Raw genomic sequence first — 18,139 nt, 5'->3', positions numbered from 1 at the left:
ACACGCAGATTCTCCTGATAAGTATTATCATCATCATCATCATGCAGAAGATGACTAATTAGGGTTTTGGTGTTTTATCATTCCATGCTCAATATGGAAAGTTTCCTCACAAGTCGTGCATGGGTAATTACCAGGGTTGTACTCTTGGTAATGCTTTTGTTCACACCTGGCCTGTATTTTTGCCTCTGTTTCTGCCTTTTCTTTATGAAGGCTACTGCATCAACAACTTCGGCCTGTTGCTAGCTATTTCCAATTTTTCATATTCATTGCCTTTAGATGGCATTTTATTACATCCGTGTAGCGGAGTTTCTGCCCAATAATCTTTCTGTACTAATTTTCTGATTCTCCATACATGTTCACGGATTTTTTTTTTTGGATGTGATTGTTTTTCATTCTGACTACATGTTCCGTCAATTGCAGTTGTGTGGTAGCGAGTACGCCTTCTATGCTGCCCATGTTGGCTCTGTTGAGTACTTTAACACTTGGTATGAGATCGTTTCATTTAATTTTCATAATTTTCTTATGTGGCGCTGTTGTATTGCTTCGAACCTCTTTATGTGGTCCCTACAGTATTTATAGGGGTATATCTCTCCTATCTGTAGCAGGGAAAATAATAGCAAAAATAAAAAAATAAACTCTTGTACCTGCTAGAAAAGGTACTCACTGAATCACAATGTGGCTTTAGGCAGGAGAGATTAACAATTGACATGATCTTTAGCCTCGGACAGATCCTAGAAAAGGTTATTGAACAGCACCAAGATCTTTATGTAGTCTTCATTGACTTCCAAAAATCTTTTGACATAGTTGATAGAAACCTGCTGTGGAGAGTGCCCAAATTTATTTTATGTTCGGTTTTCAAGTCTAGGAAGCTGCCATCATGTTTGGATTGTGGCAATTGGGTCAATGGTTGGAGATATGAATCTTGAAGACACCACCCTTCAAAGACTTCCAACCTTTGGATGGCAGCTACTCGTAGAAGCTAGGTTCATGTTTGACACCTGGAAAAGTTTTTAGATAAGACCGTAAAGCAACATGGTGAGAAATAGAATTACAAAAAAAAAAGAAAAATATGAAATAATTCCTGTAAATTCTGACAAAATGAAGAATTTCCGAAAAATTGTAATACAAAACAAAAGCAAGAAATTTTTTTTTTTTAAATTGCATTGTACGTATTGCATCTAACGCCTTCATTGGTTCGATTTTAAAAACAATTTTAAACAATAAGCAAATTTAAACAATAAGCAAATTTAAACAATAAGCAAATTTAAACAATAAACAAATTTAAACAATAAGCAAATTTAAACAATAAGCAAATTTAAACAATAAACAAATTTAAACAATAAGCAAATTCAAACAATAAGCAAATTTAAACAATAAGCAAATTTAAACAATAAGCAAATTTAAACAATAAGCAAACTTAAACAATAAGCAAACTTAAACAATAAGCAAACTTAAACAATAAGCAAATTTAAACAATAAGCAAATTTAAACAATAAGCAAATTTAAACAATAAGCAAATTTAAACAATAAGCAAATTTAAACAATAAGCAAACTTAAACAATAAGCAAACTTAAACAATAAGCAAACTTAAACAATAAGCAAACTTAAACAATAAGCAAATTTAAACAATAAGCAAATTTAAACAATAAGCAAATTTAAACAATAAACAAATTTAAACAATAAACAAATTTAAACAATAAACAAATTTAAACAATAAGCAAATTTAAACAATAAACAAATTTAAACAATAAGCAAATTCAAACAATAAGCAAATTTAAACAATAAGCAAACTTAAACAATAAGCAAACTTAAACAATAAGCAAACTTAAACAATAAGCAAATTTAAACAATAAGCAAATTTAAACAATAAACAAATTTAAACAATAAACAAATTTAAACAATAAACAAATTCAAACAATAAGCAAATTTAAACAATAAGCAAATTTAAACAATAAGCAAATTTAAACAATAAGCAAATTTAAACAATAAGCAAATTTAAACAATAAGCAAATTTAAACAATAAGCAAATTTAAACAATAAGCAAATTTAAACAATAAGCAAATTTAAACAATAAGCAAATTTAAACAATAAGCAAATTTAAACAATGCTTCAAAAAAACAATTTTCATTCTGTAATTCAATCAGCTCTCATAAGAATTGTGATCAAAAAACTTTCAAAATGTCCTGGACATAAGAACTCTTTTATGCGTGAAAAAATGTTGTTTTTTTTTAATAAATGTTAAAGACAGTGTTTTCGTGACCTCTCATATGACAACTAAAGATCCAATGAACCATTATTTAAGAATTTGTTATCATTGGGTATCCACCATATCATTTTTTTCAACCATTTTCAAGTCCATATTTCAGAATATTTGTTAATTTAATTAAATGAAAAAAAAAAAACTGTTTAAAATGGTAAACGAAAACTGTTTAAAAATGGTAAACGAAAACTGTTTAAAAATGGTAAATGAAAACTGTTTAAAAATGGTAAACGAAAACTGTTTAAAAATGGTAAATGAAAAACTATATAAGCTGGTAAATGGAAAACTGTTTAAAAGGGTAAAATTGAAAACTGTTTAAAAGGGTAAAATTGAAAACTGTTTAAAAGGGTAAAATGGAAAACTGTTTAAAATGGTAAAATGGAAAACTGTTTAAAAGGGTAAAATGAACCATTTAAAATGTCAGCAAAAACAAACTGTTTCTGTCATTGATAAAAAACGAAGTTTCCATTCTCCAATTTAAAAGTCTTATTGTTACAGAATGATTTTTCAAATTAGTCAATCATGCTATTTAACATGTATTTAACATCTGCTTTACAATTAATTTTCCCATTTTATTCTATTTCTAAAACAAAATTAGAATTTTAGAAAATAAGAAATCTCTCGTTACATAAAAATGAAAAATTTCCATCCATGTGCTTTATCTGTCACCACTTTTTAATTGAATCTTTGATGTAACCTATATATATGATAAAACAAAGCCAAATTGAAGATCTCATCTTCCAATCCATGGCATTCTCAATAAACATACCAGGCAGTTTGTATTGAGGTTAATGACTAACATATGCATGAATGCTACATTTTTTTTCTTACAAAACAGAACAATTTAAATATGAAATATTGTGTTTAGAGATAACGCACAAAAATGGAAATTTATTTTAAACTGATATACTCATTTTAAGTTAAAAAAAAATGTATTTTAATTGATTTTATATTATTACTAATTAATTATACTAGTTATGTGTGAGTTTTATTTGAGTATTTTTTTTTTGAATGAAAGAACAAGTAAGAAAATATGATTAATGTTCGGTTCATACAATGTGTTCTTTGAATTGTTTAAAAACAAGCTACAACTTTTATGGATTAGTTACTAAGTTAATTTTTGAGATGATGACTAAATAATTTATATTACTTGTTTTCATTGAACTATTGTTCTCATCTTGGATGTTATTTGTGCAACTTTTCGGTCGATGTAGCCTTCGACCTTCGTCAGGCATGTTGGGAGCCACTTTGGAAAAGAAAGGCGAAAAGTCTTTCTTTTTCCAAAAAAGGAGAAAAATCTCTCTTTTTCTAAAATGACGACCAACATGCCTGACGAAGATCAAAGGCTACATCGACCGAAACGTTGCAGAAATAACACAAGATGAGAGAAATCGTCCAATCAAAACAAGTAATACAAATTTTTTTTTTTTTTTTTTAAATAATTTAATAGATTAAGGAATGACAAAAAAATTGCTAGTTCAAATTGTTTTGAATTTTAATTTCATTTTTAAAATTTCTAAGTGAATGATTTCATATCTTTGAATTTTTAATACCATGATTGATAATTTGTATTATTTGGACTTCTCTTCTCATGTTGGATGTTAGCCTCGCCTGTAATGAGGATTGAACCTTCAACCGCCAGAAAACTGTCACTTAATTGTTAATTTATCCATTTCATCAGGTGTCGGGTTAGATTAAATAAAAAGTCATGTTTGAAATTCCATATAAATTTTCAACCAGAAGGTTCCCGTGTTTGATAGGACACGTCCGAAGAAGGTCGGAGGTTACATCAGCTGCTGTTGCTTGCCTGTTTCCCTCCTGACTTCAACTTGGATGTCTTCAAGTCCAACACAAACAAATTCCTGATGAACCGCCCCCTTAAGTAAAGACACTTTATCAAATCTCCAATACTAACCATTACTACAATACTATCCCATTGATTACTGTACACACAATAACCCTTATCCACGAGTGGCTTCTGGGCCTTGATAAGTGGTGATCTTCATGTAAAAAAAAAAAAAAAACATTGTGAAAATAACATCCAAGATGAGAATAAGTTTCAGTAATCCAAATGATAGAAATTGTTTCATATTTAGAAAAAACCCTTTTTTTTGGTGTGTGTGTGTGGCAGATAAGATAAACTTTTTAAAAAAATATTTTGATTTTTTTTTTTTAATTTTTGAGATGAGGATTGATAATTTGAATTATTAGGACTACTGTTCTCATTTTTAGTGTTTTATTCTCACAATGTTTCAGCCAATGTACCCTCCGACCTTCCGACCTTCTTCAGATATATCGTGTCGAACTTGGGAATCCGTGCAGATTTTCAAATGGAACACCTCATTTAATCCACGACAGTAACAGGTTTTCATTTCATCAATGATAGTAAGAATATACATGTGAATTATTCTACTTGGTCATGGCTGACGGAATGAGAGCATGCCACCTCCATGGATTAAATAAAAGGGCTCTTTTCAAAATTCTGTGCAGATTATAAAGTTCGACAGTACGAGTTCCTCCCAAGTTTGACAAGATACACCTGAAGAAGATCTGAGCTTAGATCGATTGAAACATAAAAACAACACCCGAGATGAGAACAGTAGTTTGAATAATCGAAATAATTAAAATTTTAAAAAGTATTTAATAGAAACACTACTTACATGTAAATAGCTAACAGTTTATGATTTTAATGTATACCAAAGGCAAGAAGTTAATATTGTACTCATTTTTAACTTATCAATATAATTTGATTACTGGCATAAGACTGACACAACATAATCAAGTTGAAAAACTTGTTCCCGTTAGATCACTAAAGTTAAGCAACATAGGGTCTGGCCATGATCAGATGGGTGACCATTCGTGAATGCTAGGTGCTGTATGACATTTTCCCATTACCAGGATATACATGTGGCAATGGACCATTTGTGAATTTTATATTCCCTGTAAACTTCCTCCTTTGAAGGAAACCAGCATAGCTTGCAGAGAGTTAATACCACACTAGGTATTATTGATTCGCTTACGATATCTAAAATTAATGCGCACACAAGAAAGCATATAAGAGGACAGCAGAGTAGAAAATGGATATGGAGTTTACCTTAACTTTCGCTTCTCTTATTTTGTTCTTTAGTCCTCACGTTCCATGAGCGATGTTTCTGACAAAGAGGGAAGAATTGCTGTTTTCTAGGTCAGAATCTACCCATCTAACACTTATTGTTGGCTAGTTTTTGACCTGGAAGTATATTTTCTAACTCTTTACATCAATTGGCTTCATGCTTTGTCTGGAGCGATTTCTCTTAAAAAAAAAAAAAAAAAAAGTCAAGTTGTACATCTATTAGAAAATAATAACCACATTTTTTTTTTTTTTAAAGAACTTAGTTTTGCATGCCTTATTTAAAAGAGTAGATTTTAATGTGGGAAAAAAAAAACGTAGAAACAAAAAAGTAGGGTGCTTGTTTACATTGAACTTTTAAACCAACACATTTCAGGTGTAAACATTATTACGTACTTACATATGGCAAAATTAGTATAAATTTCAAACAAATTACAAAAAATAATCCATATAGACATAAATATGAGTAAAAAATAAAATTTATTAATTTATTGAGTTTTATGTTATGTGGAAGGATTGTGGAACCAATTCAGTATGAGAGACAAGGGAGATAATCCTTGACTTAAATTCATGGTCCACCATCTTTAAACACGATATCTGGTAACGTAATTGTGACTGATGTTGTTTATTTTAAATACTAGCACGTCATTTACTGGATAAGTTTTTGTAATTTTTGGAATTTATACTAATTTCGCCATGACATAATGTAATGTTTTCACCTGAAATGCGTTAGTTTACAAGATCACCAATGTAAGCCAGCACCAAAAGTAGATATTATAGTTTGTTTTATAATCATTGTTATTTTTATGTATGTATTTATGTATATATGTTTAAAATTATCTTTATTTTTGCATGAATACATGATTGTGGGTGTGTACGGAACTGCGTATGTTCTTCGGATGGGTAATGCAATTATGGTGTGTCCTGGCCTCATTCATTGGCTTCTCTTCCAGATTCACAGTCTGTTGCACCCCTCACTTCAAGTGAAGCTGGCACATTGGCAGGCACATCTCCGCTGTCTGGAACTCCTGAAAAAATGTCCCCCCTGAAGAAGGGGAGCAGTAGTACAGAAACGTCATATGCCAGTGCGTTGGAGGCCCAAGATAATTTCGACTCGGACCCCAATGGGCTGCGGGCTGCCCAGTCGGTCATTAGAGAGGCAGCCATCCATGTGATGGACAGCAACATAGATGACAGGCCGGAGGAAGTGGTTAGTGTCGCTGACCTTCAATTTTGAAATACCTTCCTTGCTTATTCATTTCTTCCCAACCCTCAACTAACCCAATCTTTTATCAGTAACTGGATTTGGAGAAGAAACTTAAGACATCTCCTCTTCAACCCCACATCATTTTCTTTTTAAACTTTCCTGCAGCTTTATTTCTTTTTAATACTAATATTTTAATTGCTAAAATGGTCTGCTCATTTTCTGAATAACCGATTTCCTAAAATATTGGTATATTTTAACATTATAACCCTTCCATCCTTTTGGGGCATATTTTTTTTTTTTTCTGCAAGCCTGTTTTCAGTCCAGGGGATTGAACACTGGTGTTGGGATTTCTTTCAGGTTTGATTTGTCTTGAAGTGATTCTATCTTTCTCTTTCTTTTTATTATAATGAACTTCTTACATCAAGTGTCTTCATGGAGCGACTTCCCCCCAAAAAAAAATAAAAATAAATAAATAATGTTTGTTTTATATTTGTGAATATATTATTTACACAATATTACTGTATACTAACTTTGTAATATTTTTAATATTATAATTTATCTTTTTAAAAGGAGCCTCGACTCCATTTGTCAACTTTGTATTGTTTTTTGTTGTTTTTTTTTTATTGCATGAGCATGCACATCTTTTAATCACATAAAATATTGATACTTTATGATAAGTATGATAATATTTTATGATAATATTTTATGATAATACTTTATGATAATACTTTATGATAATATTTTATATTGATACTTTATGATATTTTATGATAATACTTTATGATAATACTTCGAGTGCACTTTATAATACTTTATGATAATATTTTATGATAATACTTTGAGTGCACTTTATAATACTTTATAAGTATGATAATATTTTATGTACACTTTATAATACTTTATGATAAGTATGATAATATTTTAGATAATACTTTATAAGTATGATAATATTTTATGTACACTTTATAATACTTTATGATAAGTATAATAATATTTTATGATAATACTTTCAGTACACTTTATAATAAGTATGATAATATTTTGAGTGCACTTTATAATACTTTATGATAAGTATAATATTTTATGATAATATTTTGAGTGCCCTTTATAACACTTTATTATAAGTATGATAATATTTTATGATAATACTTTACTTTATGGTCATACTTTCATAATAAATTATGTTTATAATTCAATAATATTTTATAATACTTTGATAGTACTTTATCATAGTACCTTATATTATGGTAATTGTTATGTTTGACGTTCATCTTCGTCACCAACTGTTATGTTTGCAGGTTGAACCAAATAACGTATAAGGTAATAAAATGAAGACTCAACAAACAAAGGTAGATCAATAAGAAGTGTATTAGAAAAAGTATATTTACATAATGGTTGTCAGGTAAGAGAGTCTTGGCTGGAGAACGTATCTGCTCTCGGCTCGGCCTTCGGTGGCTTCTGGTAAACACACACTCAGACTAACCGAGTCTTGCTATTTATGTGTAATATTATCCACATATGTAAATGAGTGGGTGCCACCACAACAGTAATACTTTATGATAGCCAGTAGTGGTTCTCTCCAGAATGTACTGCTGTCATTGCGCACTGAAACCATAATTTCCACTGCTTTCAGCAAAGTAGATGTACTGAGACTTAAACTGTCTCTAGGATTGCCAGCAACCACTGTAAAAGAATAAAGAATGCGACAGAGTTGTATGCTCAGTCCATTAAGCTTAAAGTAGCTGAGCAGCGGCTTGGTTCTCATGAGTTTTGGCGAATAACAAACAGGGTTCTGAACCAAAGTGTATCCTCTATGCCAACCATCATCAATGGACCTGAGGTAATTTCATCAGTATTGGACAAAGCAAAACTCTTTGCCAAGAACTTTGCAGCAAATTCTAGCCTATGCAACCCCATATTTTATGATAATACTTTGATAATTCTTTTTGATTGTACGTTAATAATAATTCATATAGCCTTAAGTATACTTTATGATAACACTTATAGTAATACCTTAGGATAATACTTTATGGTAATACTTTAATAATTCTTTATGATAATGTTATATCATAATACTTATAATATTTGAATATAGTTTATGATAATACTTTATAGTAATATATTATAACACTTTATAATTACATCTTATGATAATTCCATAGGATAATACTTTTTTAACTTTAGGATGATACTTTATGACAATGCTTTTATAATAATACTTGATAATATTTTAGGATAATACTTTATGATAATACTTTAATAAAACTTTATGATAATTATTTGATAATACTTTATGATAATTATTTGATAATACTTTATGATAATTATTTGATAATACTTTATGATAATTATTTGATAATACTTTATGATAATTATTTGATAATACTTTATGATAATTATTTGATAATACTTTATGATAATTATTTGATAATACTTTATGATAATTATCTGATAATACTTTATGCTTATTATTTGATAATACTTTATGCTAATTATTTGATAATACTTTATGCTAATTATTTGATAATACATTATGATAATACATTATGATAATACTTTATTAATATTTTATGAGAATACTTTATCAATATTTTATAAGAATACTTTATCAATATTTTATGATAATACTCTATCAATATTTTATGATAATACTTTATCAATATTTTATGATAATACTTTATCAATATTTTATGATAATACTTTATCAATATTTTATGATAATACTTTATCAATATTTTATGATAATACTTTATCAATATTTTATGATAATACTTTATCAATATTTTATGATAATACTTTATCAATATTTTATGATAATACTTTATCAATATTTTATGATAATTGTTTATAAATATTTTATGATAATTGTTTATAAATATTTTATGATAATTGTTTATAAATATTTTATGATAATTGTTTATAAATATTTTATGATAATTGTTTATAAATATTTTATGATAATTGTTTATAAATATTTTATGATAATTGTTTATAAATATTTTATGATAATTGTTTATCAATATTTTATCAGAATACTTTATCAATATTTTATCAGAATACTGTATCAATATTTTATCAGAATACTGTATCAATATTTTATGATAATACTGTATCAATGCATTTTGATAATACTTTATCAATATTTTATGATAATACTTTATCAATATTTTATAATACTTTATCAATATTTTATGATAATACTTTATCAATATTTTATGATAATACTTTATCAATATTTTATGATAATACTTTATCAATATTTTATGATAATTATCAATATTTTATGATAATTATCAATATTTTATGATAATACTTTATCAATATTTTATGATAATACTTTATCAATGCATTTTGATAATACTTTATCAATGCATTTTGATAATACTTTATCAATATTTTATGATAATACTTTATCAATATTTTATGATAATACTTTATCAATATTTTATGATAATACATTATCAATATTTTATGATAATACTGTATCAATATTTTATAATACTGTATCAATATTTTATGAGAATACTTTATCAATATTTTATGAGAATACTTTATCAATATTTTATCAGAATACTATATCAATATTTTATGATAATACTGTATCAATATTTTATGATAATACTTTGGATTATTAACTTCTGTTCTTTTCTTGGATTTGTTCTCACAATGCTTCCACCGATGTAACCTTCAACTTTCTATTGGTATATCGTGTCAAACTCTAAGAATATAGAATTTCACACTAAACCCTCTATTTTATCCATGTGATAGTCTTTTTTATTCTGTCATCCATGACCAAGTAGAAATGTTAAGAAATTCTTATTTTATTCTCAGTATTGCCTGTAGTGAGGATTGAATCGGCAACCTTTAGAAGACTTGATTGTAGCGCAGTGTCTTTATCCATCGCACCACTTGGCACAACGGATGCAAAAAAGGATAGTCGGTTTGCTGTCATTAAAATTTTTAGGTGTCTCTTTAAAATCACGGTTATGAAATAAACAAAAATCTTTGATTTGCATAGTTTTTTTTTTTTTTAATTAATAAAATCAAATTTTATGACGAAGCAAGATGTAGTATTTTGGTCGGCCATGTTGAATAAGAGGGAGACAACTCAATTCGAACTATCGAGTTGAAAATTAGCCTTATAATGCATACATATTAATATATAATATATATTAATACCGTAGTACCTTTAACATATGTACGTAATCGATTCCTTTTTTTAACAATATCAAATTGTTTCGGAAAGTTTTCAACAATTTTAATTTTTACATAAACGCTATTTCCTAACGTACAGGATTATCTTAAGGCAGTGATTCCCAACCAATGTGCCACGGCATGATTACTGGTGTGCCACAAAAATAATTCCCTAGGAGCCATCTAATTTCATTTTGTTTAATAAATGTTTTTATCATAATGACACCGCTCAGTCCAAGAATTGCAGAACTTCTGAAACTTAAACGTTCCACAAACACTAATTGGTAAGCTTTTCTATGGTTTATATTAGTGATGGGACGATTAATCGTGATATCAGAAGTTTTTTCAAGTATCAGGAATCAGCATTGTAGCTGAATAATTCGGACACGATGTTGATATCAAGACGATACCAGATATCGAATATAGGATATGTTAATTAATGTGAATAAAATTTCCTTAGATAATTTTTTTTTTTTTTTTTTTTTAATTTTTTTTAATGCAAAAAAAGCTTTGAGTAGAAAATATTTATTTTTTATGTTAGGTGTGTCACGAAAATTTAAAAACCTTAATAGTGTACCACCATCTAATAAAGCTTGGGAACTGCCGTCTTAAGGTATTGATTTCAGTGTGTATTTTGTCGAATGAGTGATATCCAGAATTATCAGATCTGCTGACGCTCCTATACAATTCACCCAATATGTAGAGAGGAACAGCCTATGATGCTATCAGAGGCAACAGAAAACGTTTCACATGACCATACCAGCATCACCGATTCATCCTTAGGATAACCTCTTTGCTGGGCAAATGTAGTGCTTTTAGCAAGTCTTCAGACCTGATGTATGGACTATTATCCTCATCTTTCTACTTGTTGTTTCACCACGTTTAGGGATGCTGAGTCTCGTAACTTATCTCTAGTAATTACTGACTTTTTTTTTTTACATGATGGTCACCACTTATCAAGGCCCGGAAGCCACTCGGGGATAAGGGTTATTGTGTGTACAGTAATCAATGGGATAGTAATCGTTAGTATTGGAGATTTGATAAAGTGTCTTACTTAAGGGAACGGTTCATCAGGAATTTGTTTATGTTAGACTTGAAGACATCCAAGTTGTAGTCAGGTGAGAAACAGGCAAACGGAAGAGAGTTCTACAGTCGTGCAGTTCTAAGAAAGAAACTTTGTTCATGGAATCTACGCTTTGATTTAGGCACAGATAAAGGGTGGGAAAAATTATTGACAGTGGTTTCAGCTAGACGGGTGTTTATCAAGAAAGATTGGCGAGGGGGGACGAGAGATTGGAGCTCAGACGAGCACTTGCCATGGAAATAACGATAAAACAAAGACAGGCCCGCAATGTCTCTTCTGTGGGAGAGAGGTTGCAGAGAAGAGAAAAGGGCATCCCCCACTAAGCCACAAAGTCTATTTTGTACTCTGTCTTTTAGCAGCTCCTGCCCAGATGTGGCAGCAGTACTCCATCCTTGGACATACTTGGCTTTTATATAGATAGAGAATTGCATCAGTAGTGCGATATCTTCTGGAGCGGTAGAAGGATCCCACCATAGTTGTCTCACCACGTTTTGACCAACTAATACTCTGGCCGGCTTTGGATAGGATTGAAAACTGCTAACTTCAGACAATGCTCACCTGGGACCATAGAAACTCAATGCCTCTATCCACTGCGCCACAGGCCCCGAGCGATCAAGGATGGATTTTTTGGTCTCATAAATCCAATTTTGTGTTCTTATCTGGTCTTCCATTGTCAGTTCCGTACTGAATGGTATTTTTTGTTGTTTTGGAATCCTTTGAGATGGGATTTCATAATTTGCACTTTTTTTTTTTTTACGGCCTGTTATCCTCATCTTTATAATTGTTGTTGTTTCACCACGTTTCGGCCAACTGGTCCTTTGGCCTTCTTCAGGTGTTTACTAACTGCTACACATATTTTTGAAAGTCAAACAAAACTCTGGCTGTAGCCTTTGGCTATTGGCATCATGGCAAACAAAAGTCACAATCATCGACTACTAAAAAAAAAATTAATCTCCTGTTCTCACTCTCGAGTCGTCCGCATCACACATACGGACGAAGCCAACACTTTTTTTTTTCCTCTTTTCTTTTAACTCTTTACTTTTTGCTTGTTTGACACAACGTAATTAAGGTTGATGTATTATGCATGGATCGTCATTACTTTTGATGAATGTATTTTTCCGATACAGCTCTGTGTACTGCACTAGAAAATCACTCAAGCATGAGTGCATCTTTATCTCTACAAAGCCATCATTCACCGATGCATGGAACATTGTTGCCACATCTGGGTGCTGGTAAATCTATCGCTAACCTTTCTCTCTTAGATACGGTCCAGAAAAAAAAAAAAAAAAGAAGTCTACAATCTAATAGGTTCTGCACTGTCAACCAAACCCCAACTGTAAGAGAGCTGCTAGTGTATTTAGCAGCAGCAGCAGCCACATAACACATGCAAATGACCAAGCCAGTGTGTGAGGTGACGTCACAGCGGAGGAAGAGAAGGGAAATAAAAAAAAAAGAGAGAAAAATGCACCACGTGGGAGAATTGGAAGAAGCAAGTGTCAACATAAGATGAATGTATGACCCGTGGCGGTGACAGACTCTTAAGCCCATGTCACTGCTATCGGAATGACATAGATTCCTGTGAAAAGTTGTGGCTCTGACTAGTGACAGCATTTACACTCTCACTAAAATTGATAACATGAAAAGTTGCCCGGCGCTCACGGAAAACCTTGTTCTGATTGGTTGAAGTTTGATATAGTCAACCAATTGAGATTATTTTTATGCAATTGGTACTTAGGATTTCAACCAGATAAATATTTAATATTTCGGAAATTGTGAATCTGGTGGTGTTGATGTTATTTTTATAGTTTGAACAAGGGTCCTCGACAGCTTTACGAAACTTCTTGAATTTAATCGCTCATAAAATAAAGTTGACGACAGTGAAATAATCTTCAAATATTTGAGTGAAATAATGGCCATAGAAAAAAAAACAAAAAAACTAAAGAAATGCAACATGCAATGTTCTTAAAAAAAAAAAGAAAACTGCACGGATTTATTTCCTTTCCATAGCAACCTCCATCTTTAAAAATATGTAGCACATTAGCATGGCATGTTTATTAGTCATGTCTTATGTTGTTCTGGTTTGAAAATCATTTGTCTGCTTTTCATTCTTATTAAATTAAAATTCTAATTTTTTTATTCTCCCTTTTTTACTCTCATACGTTTTAGTGATATTTTTTTTTTACTTGATATCATTTAACCAATGTTCATTTGATATGTTTTACTTGATATTATTAAACCAATGTTCATTTGATATTTTGTTCACTTGATATCATTTAACCAATGTTCATTTGATATTTTGTTCACTTGATATCATTTAACCAATGTTCATGTGATATGTTTCACTTGATATCATTTAACCAATGTTCATGTGATATGTTTTACTTGATATCATTTAACCAATGTTCATGTGATATGTTTTACTTGATATCATTTAACCAATGTTCATGTGATATGTTTTACTTGATATCATTTAACCAATGTTCATGTGATATTTTGTTCACTTGATATCATTTAACCAATGTTCATGTGATATTTTGTTCACTTGATATCATTTAACCAATGTTCATGTGATATGTTTTACTTGATATCATTTAACCAATGTTCATGTGATATGTTTTACTTGATATTATTAAACCAATATTCATGTGATATTTTTCACTTGATATTATTTAACCAATGTTCATGTGATATTTTTCATTTGATATCATTTAACCACCACACTACAATCACAGAAATAAACTTTCTTTTCTCTGTCTTTACTAAAAACCAAACCGAACTTTCATAAACAAAGTTTCTTTCCAAAATTCCACGAGGCTGCTTCCGAACTAACTTCAAAGCAGTTATTTTCAAGTATAATGTAAACAAATACTTATTGGTTGACTTTTTCACACAAAATTGATCAAAGAAATGAATATTCAGAAAGAATCATTTTTTTTTAAAATTTTATTTATTTATTTATTTATTTTTTTACTTTACAAAAAAAATGTCTGGGTGAAGGTACAGACTAGTTAGCAAAGACCCCATGTTAAGAATAAATTGCTACAACATAGTCTATATATTTATTAAATATACAAATCACTCATCTCAAAGGATTCCAATAAAAAAAAAAAATAGATATAATTATGGTTTTCTGAATGTTATTTAGAAAACTATTATTAAGATGAGAAGAACAGGGGGCCCTTTGTTAACTATTCTGTACCTCTTTTTTTTCTTTTTCTTTTTTTTCTTTTTTTTTTCTTTTTTTTTTTCTTTTTTTTTTTCTTTTTTTTTTTCTTTTTTTTTTTCTTTTTTTTTTTTCTTTTTTTTTTCTTTTTTTTTTCTTTTTTCTTTTTTTTTCTTTTTTTTCTTTTTTTTCTTTTTTTTCTTTTTTTCTTTTTTTTCTTTTTTTTTCTTTTTTTTTCTTTTTTTTCTTTTTTTTTCTTTTTTTTTTCTTTTTTTCTTCTTTTTTTTTCTTTTTTTTTTTTTCTTTTTTTCTTTTTTTTTTTTTCTTTTTTAGTTGTCTTCAAATTCAGGCAAGTACTTATTGCAAACCATCAAGTAATGCTACTTATTTCGATGCATTGATCAATTTTCACTGAAAAATGTTTCGTAACATTAATCGCTATCCTCAGTTGGCTCTTGGTCTTAATAAATGGTGACATAGTTTACAAAGCCCCCACCCCCTCTCTCCCCATGTTAAGAATGGGTTTCTGAATAATGTTACTTAGAAAACTATTAAGATGAGGAGAACAGGGGGCCCTTTGTTAAGTATTCTGTACCTCTCTTTTTTTTTCTTTCTTTTTTTTTTTTTTTAAAGAGGTGAGGGGAGAGCTACCCCTCATCCAGGCCAAGAGTCACTCGAATAATAATTAATGTCACGGAATCTACAGGGAAGCAGTCCTGCAGTAATGTCTTTTATCGTTGTAAATGTTCAGTGCTTAGGTTTATGTTGTCTTTTTTTCTTCTCTCTGTATAACGTGTGAAACAACCCCATCTGTGGTAGTTGTACTTTGTGACAATGTTTGTTGCAAGTGCAACAGACACTACGATACCATCTAGTCCTCCGCTTGATGCCACTGTCCCCAATATTGTTTCCTTAATCGTCTTCTCCTTTGTCTTCTCTTCTGGCCGTGTCGTCGTCTCTCACATTGGCATTTGCCGCGGGAGCACATACTGGTTCACAATTAAAAATAAAATGGTACAAAAAAAAACCATAGAAAACACGTTCTGTCGGGGTCAGTTGGACTCTGAGTGTGCCATTTTTGTCGTTGGTTGATCAAATCATCTCCGCATCTCAAGCTCCTAAAGCTTTCCGATCTTGTCCAAGCCACGATCTGTCTTCAACAGTCTTAGTTTCGCAACTATTATCATCTGAGATGGTCATGAACCATTGCAAACCCGTCAATTGTCTCACAAGTGTTGCAAAACCTATGGCTGCATCTAAAACTGTCCATAAGCCAACTTTAAATATATTTACCTTTTATGTTTAGTCTTTTGTTTGTAATACCTTGATCAACAATCCCATTTTATCTTTCTTTTGTGTTCCTTTTTTTATTTTTTTATTTTTTTTTTATTTATTTATTTTTTTTTTTTTGTTCATTCCCTATCCATTGTTCTGACAATAAACCCATTTTCCCTTTCTTTTGTCATATTTTTTTTTTTCTTTCCCTCTCCCTTCACAATGCTTGTGGGGGGGCGGGATTCCGATTGCATCACAGCATGTCTAATTCTGTTCTCTTTTTTTTTTTTTCTTTTTTTTTTTTTTTTTTTTTTTTTCTTAATCTTTCCGCAGACTCATTTATAGGAAGCTGTGAATATCCATGTGTGTACCCAGGGGACAAGTGGACAGCCAACAGCTTGCAAACTTTCTGTGATGTAGTCCTGCATGTCACCAACTCACAAGCAGCAGCAGCGGCGGCGGCGGCAGCAACATTAGACGACTACGATGACACCGTTGCTTATGACGACCAAAAAGGAGAACAACAACAACAACAACATGATGCTGACGTCACTGTCACCGATAACCGGGAAGGTGACAACGCTAACGATACACATACCCACCTGGAAGGAAACGGTAAAAAGAATGACTTAATAAAAGAGAGAAACGCCGACGTGTTAGGTAATGATGAAAAAGAAACAAAAGTAGAAGGCTTAGCAAAACAACAAGCAGAAGACAGTGTTAAAGACGAGTTAGAAACAACATTACAGAGTTGATGGTGGAGATGTAGGCAGTCTTCAGCTCCTACCTCCGTCTGTATATATTGTGTTGTTTCTCTCTGTTGACGGATGTGAATAGTTCTAACCCAAATGCAGACCAAAGTGTTACCACACTTTTTTTTTTTTCTTCCCTTAATAACAACTTTCTGCCGAGAGATGAACAAAATGATACGCATGCGGAACTTGGTAAATTCTTAGCTTAATGCAGCTTCTTACAACTTCTTCCGTGACTGGCTGTGGAAACTGGCCTTTTAATTATCATTTATAGCCAGGGATTCTATCAATAGACACAACTCTGCATCCTCTTGCAGTTTGACCTGTCCATCTGTATATCTGTCCGTTTATCATCCTAATAGCTTTGTCATTGTTTTTTTTTTTTGTTTTTGATTTTTTTTGTCAAAAAAAAAAAAAAAAAAAAAAACTTAGTTTTGTTTCTATTCCTATTTTTCATTTTTTTTTTTTTTTTTTTGTGGAAAAAAAAATAACTTTAAAATATTTTTTTTATTCACATTTTTTATACATACATATATATATATTTTTTTTTTCTTTTTTTTTTTTTTTTTTTTTTTTTTTTTACATCTATGAATTATTCCAAGAGACGTAAAATTATTTTTTATTTTTATTAGGTAAAAAAAATTTATTTATCTATATATATATATATATATATATATATATATAGACTTTTTCATTTGTTTCTTCCAAAACCACCTTGTGTCTCTCAACTGTGACAAATGTGACAAAATGACACTTGCAGCAATCAATTTATTTTAGTCGACTGACTTGAATTTTAATGGGGCTTTAAGATGTGCCCCTTTTTAGGGGCTAAACAAGACAGATAAAAATGTGTATGAGTGGAGATTGAAAAAAAAAATGCTTAAAGTATTTTTTTAATAAATGTGAAGTGTTTGTATCTCTGCCCCCTTGTAAAATATCCATTGTGCTGACCTCTTGTAGTCTACCGTGTGGTGCAGTAGATATCACGGACAAAAACTACAGTTAGAATAAAGAATTGAGGCTTATTAGTATAATCATTTTAATATAAACACCACTTATGTAGACGAGAAACGTTCCATGGTAAATTTGTAGATT

The 18,139-nt window shown here is 30.3% G+C and overlaps 1 protein-coding gene across 11 annotated transcripts in view; it reads left to right on the top strand.

The window, feature by feature from the left end:
* LOC145246120 (phosphatidylinositol 4-phosphate 5-kinase type-1 alpha-like) overlaps positions 1-17,471 on the top strand; it is a 397,047-nt gene extending 379,576 nt beyond the window's left edge. For 8 of the 11 annotated variants that reach the window (XM_080107964.1, XM_080107961.1, XM_080107963.1 and 5 more), the window contains 2 exons: positions 6,323-6,579; positions 16,626-16,993. In XM_080107964.1, coding sequence (XP_079964090.1) covers positions 6,323-6,579; positions 16,626-16,637 — 269 coding nt within the window. In that variant the 3' untranslated portion in view covers positions 16,638-16,993. Of the gene's footprint in view, positions 1-6,322; positions 6,580-16,625 lie in introns of all 11 variants that reach the window. The other 3 variants (XM_080107962.1, XM_080107960.1, XM_080107967.1) reach the window with 1 other exon arrangement.
* The last annotated feature ends 668 nt before the right edge of the window (positions 17,472-18,139 follow it).

The sequence above is a fragment of the Euprymna scolopes genome, chromosome 23 (assembly GCF_053919585.1).
Source record: "Euprymna scolopes isolate OS-2025 chromosome 23, ASM5391958v1, whole genome shotgun sequence".
Taxonomy (NCBI): Eukaryota; Metazoa; Mollusca; class Cephalopoda; order Sepiida; family Sepiolidae; genus Euprymna; species Euprymna scolopes.
Note: the sequence above shows the minus strand (reverse complement) of the source record. Positions and strands in the feature narration are given on the sequence as shown.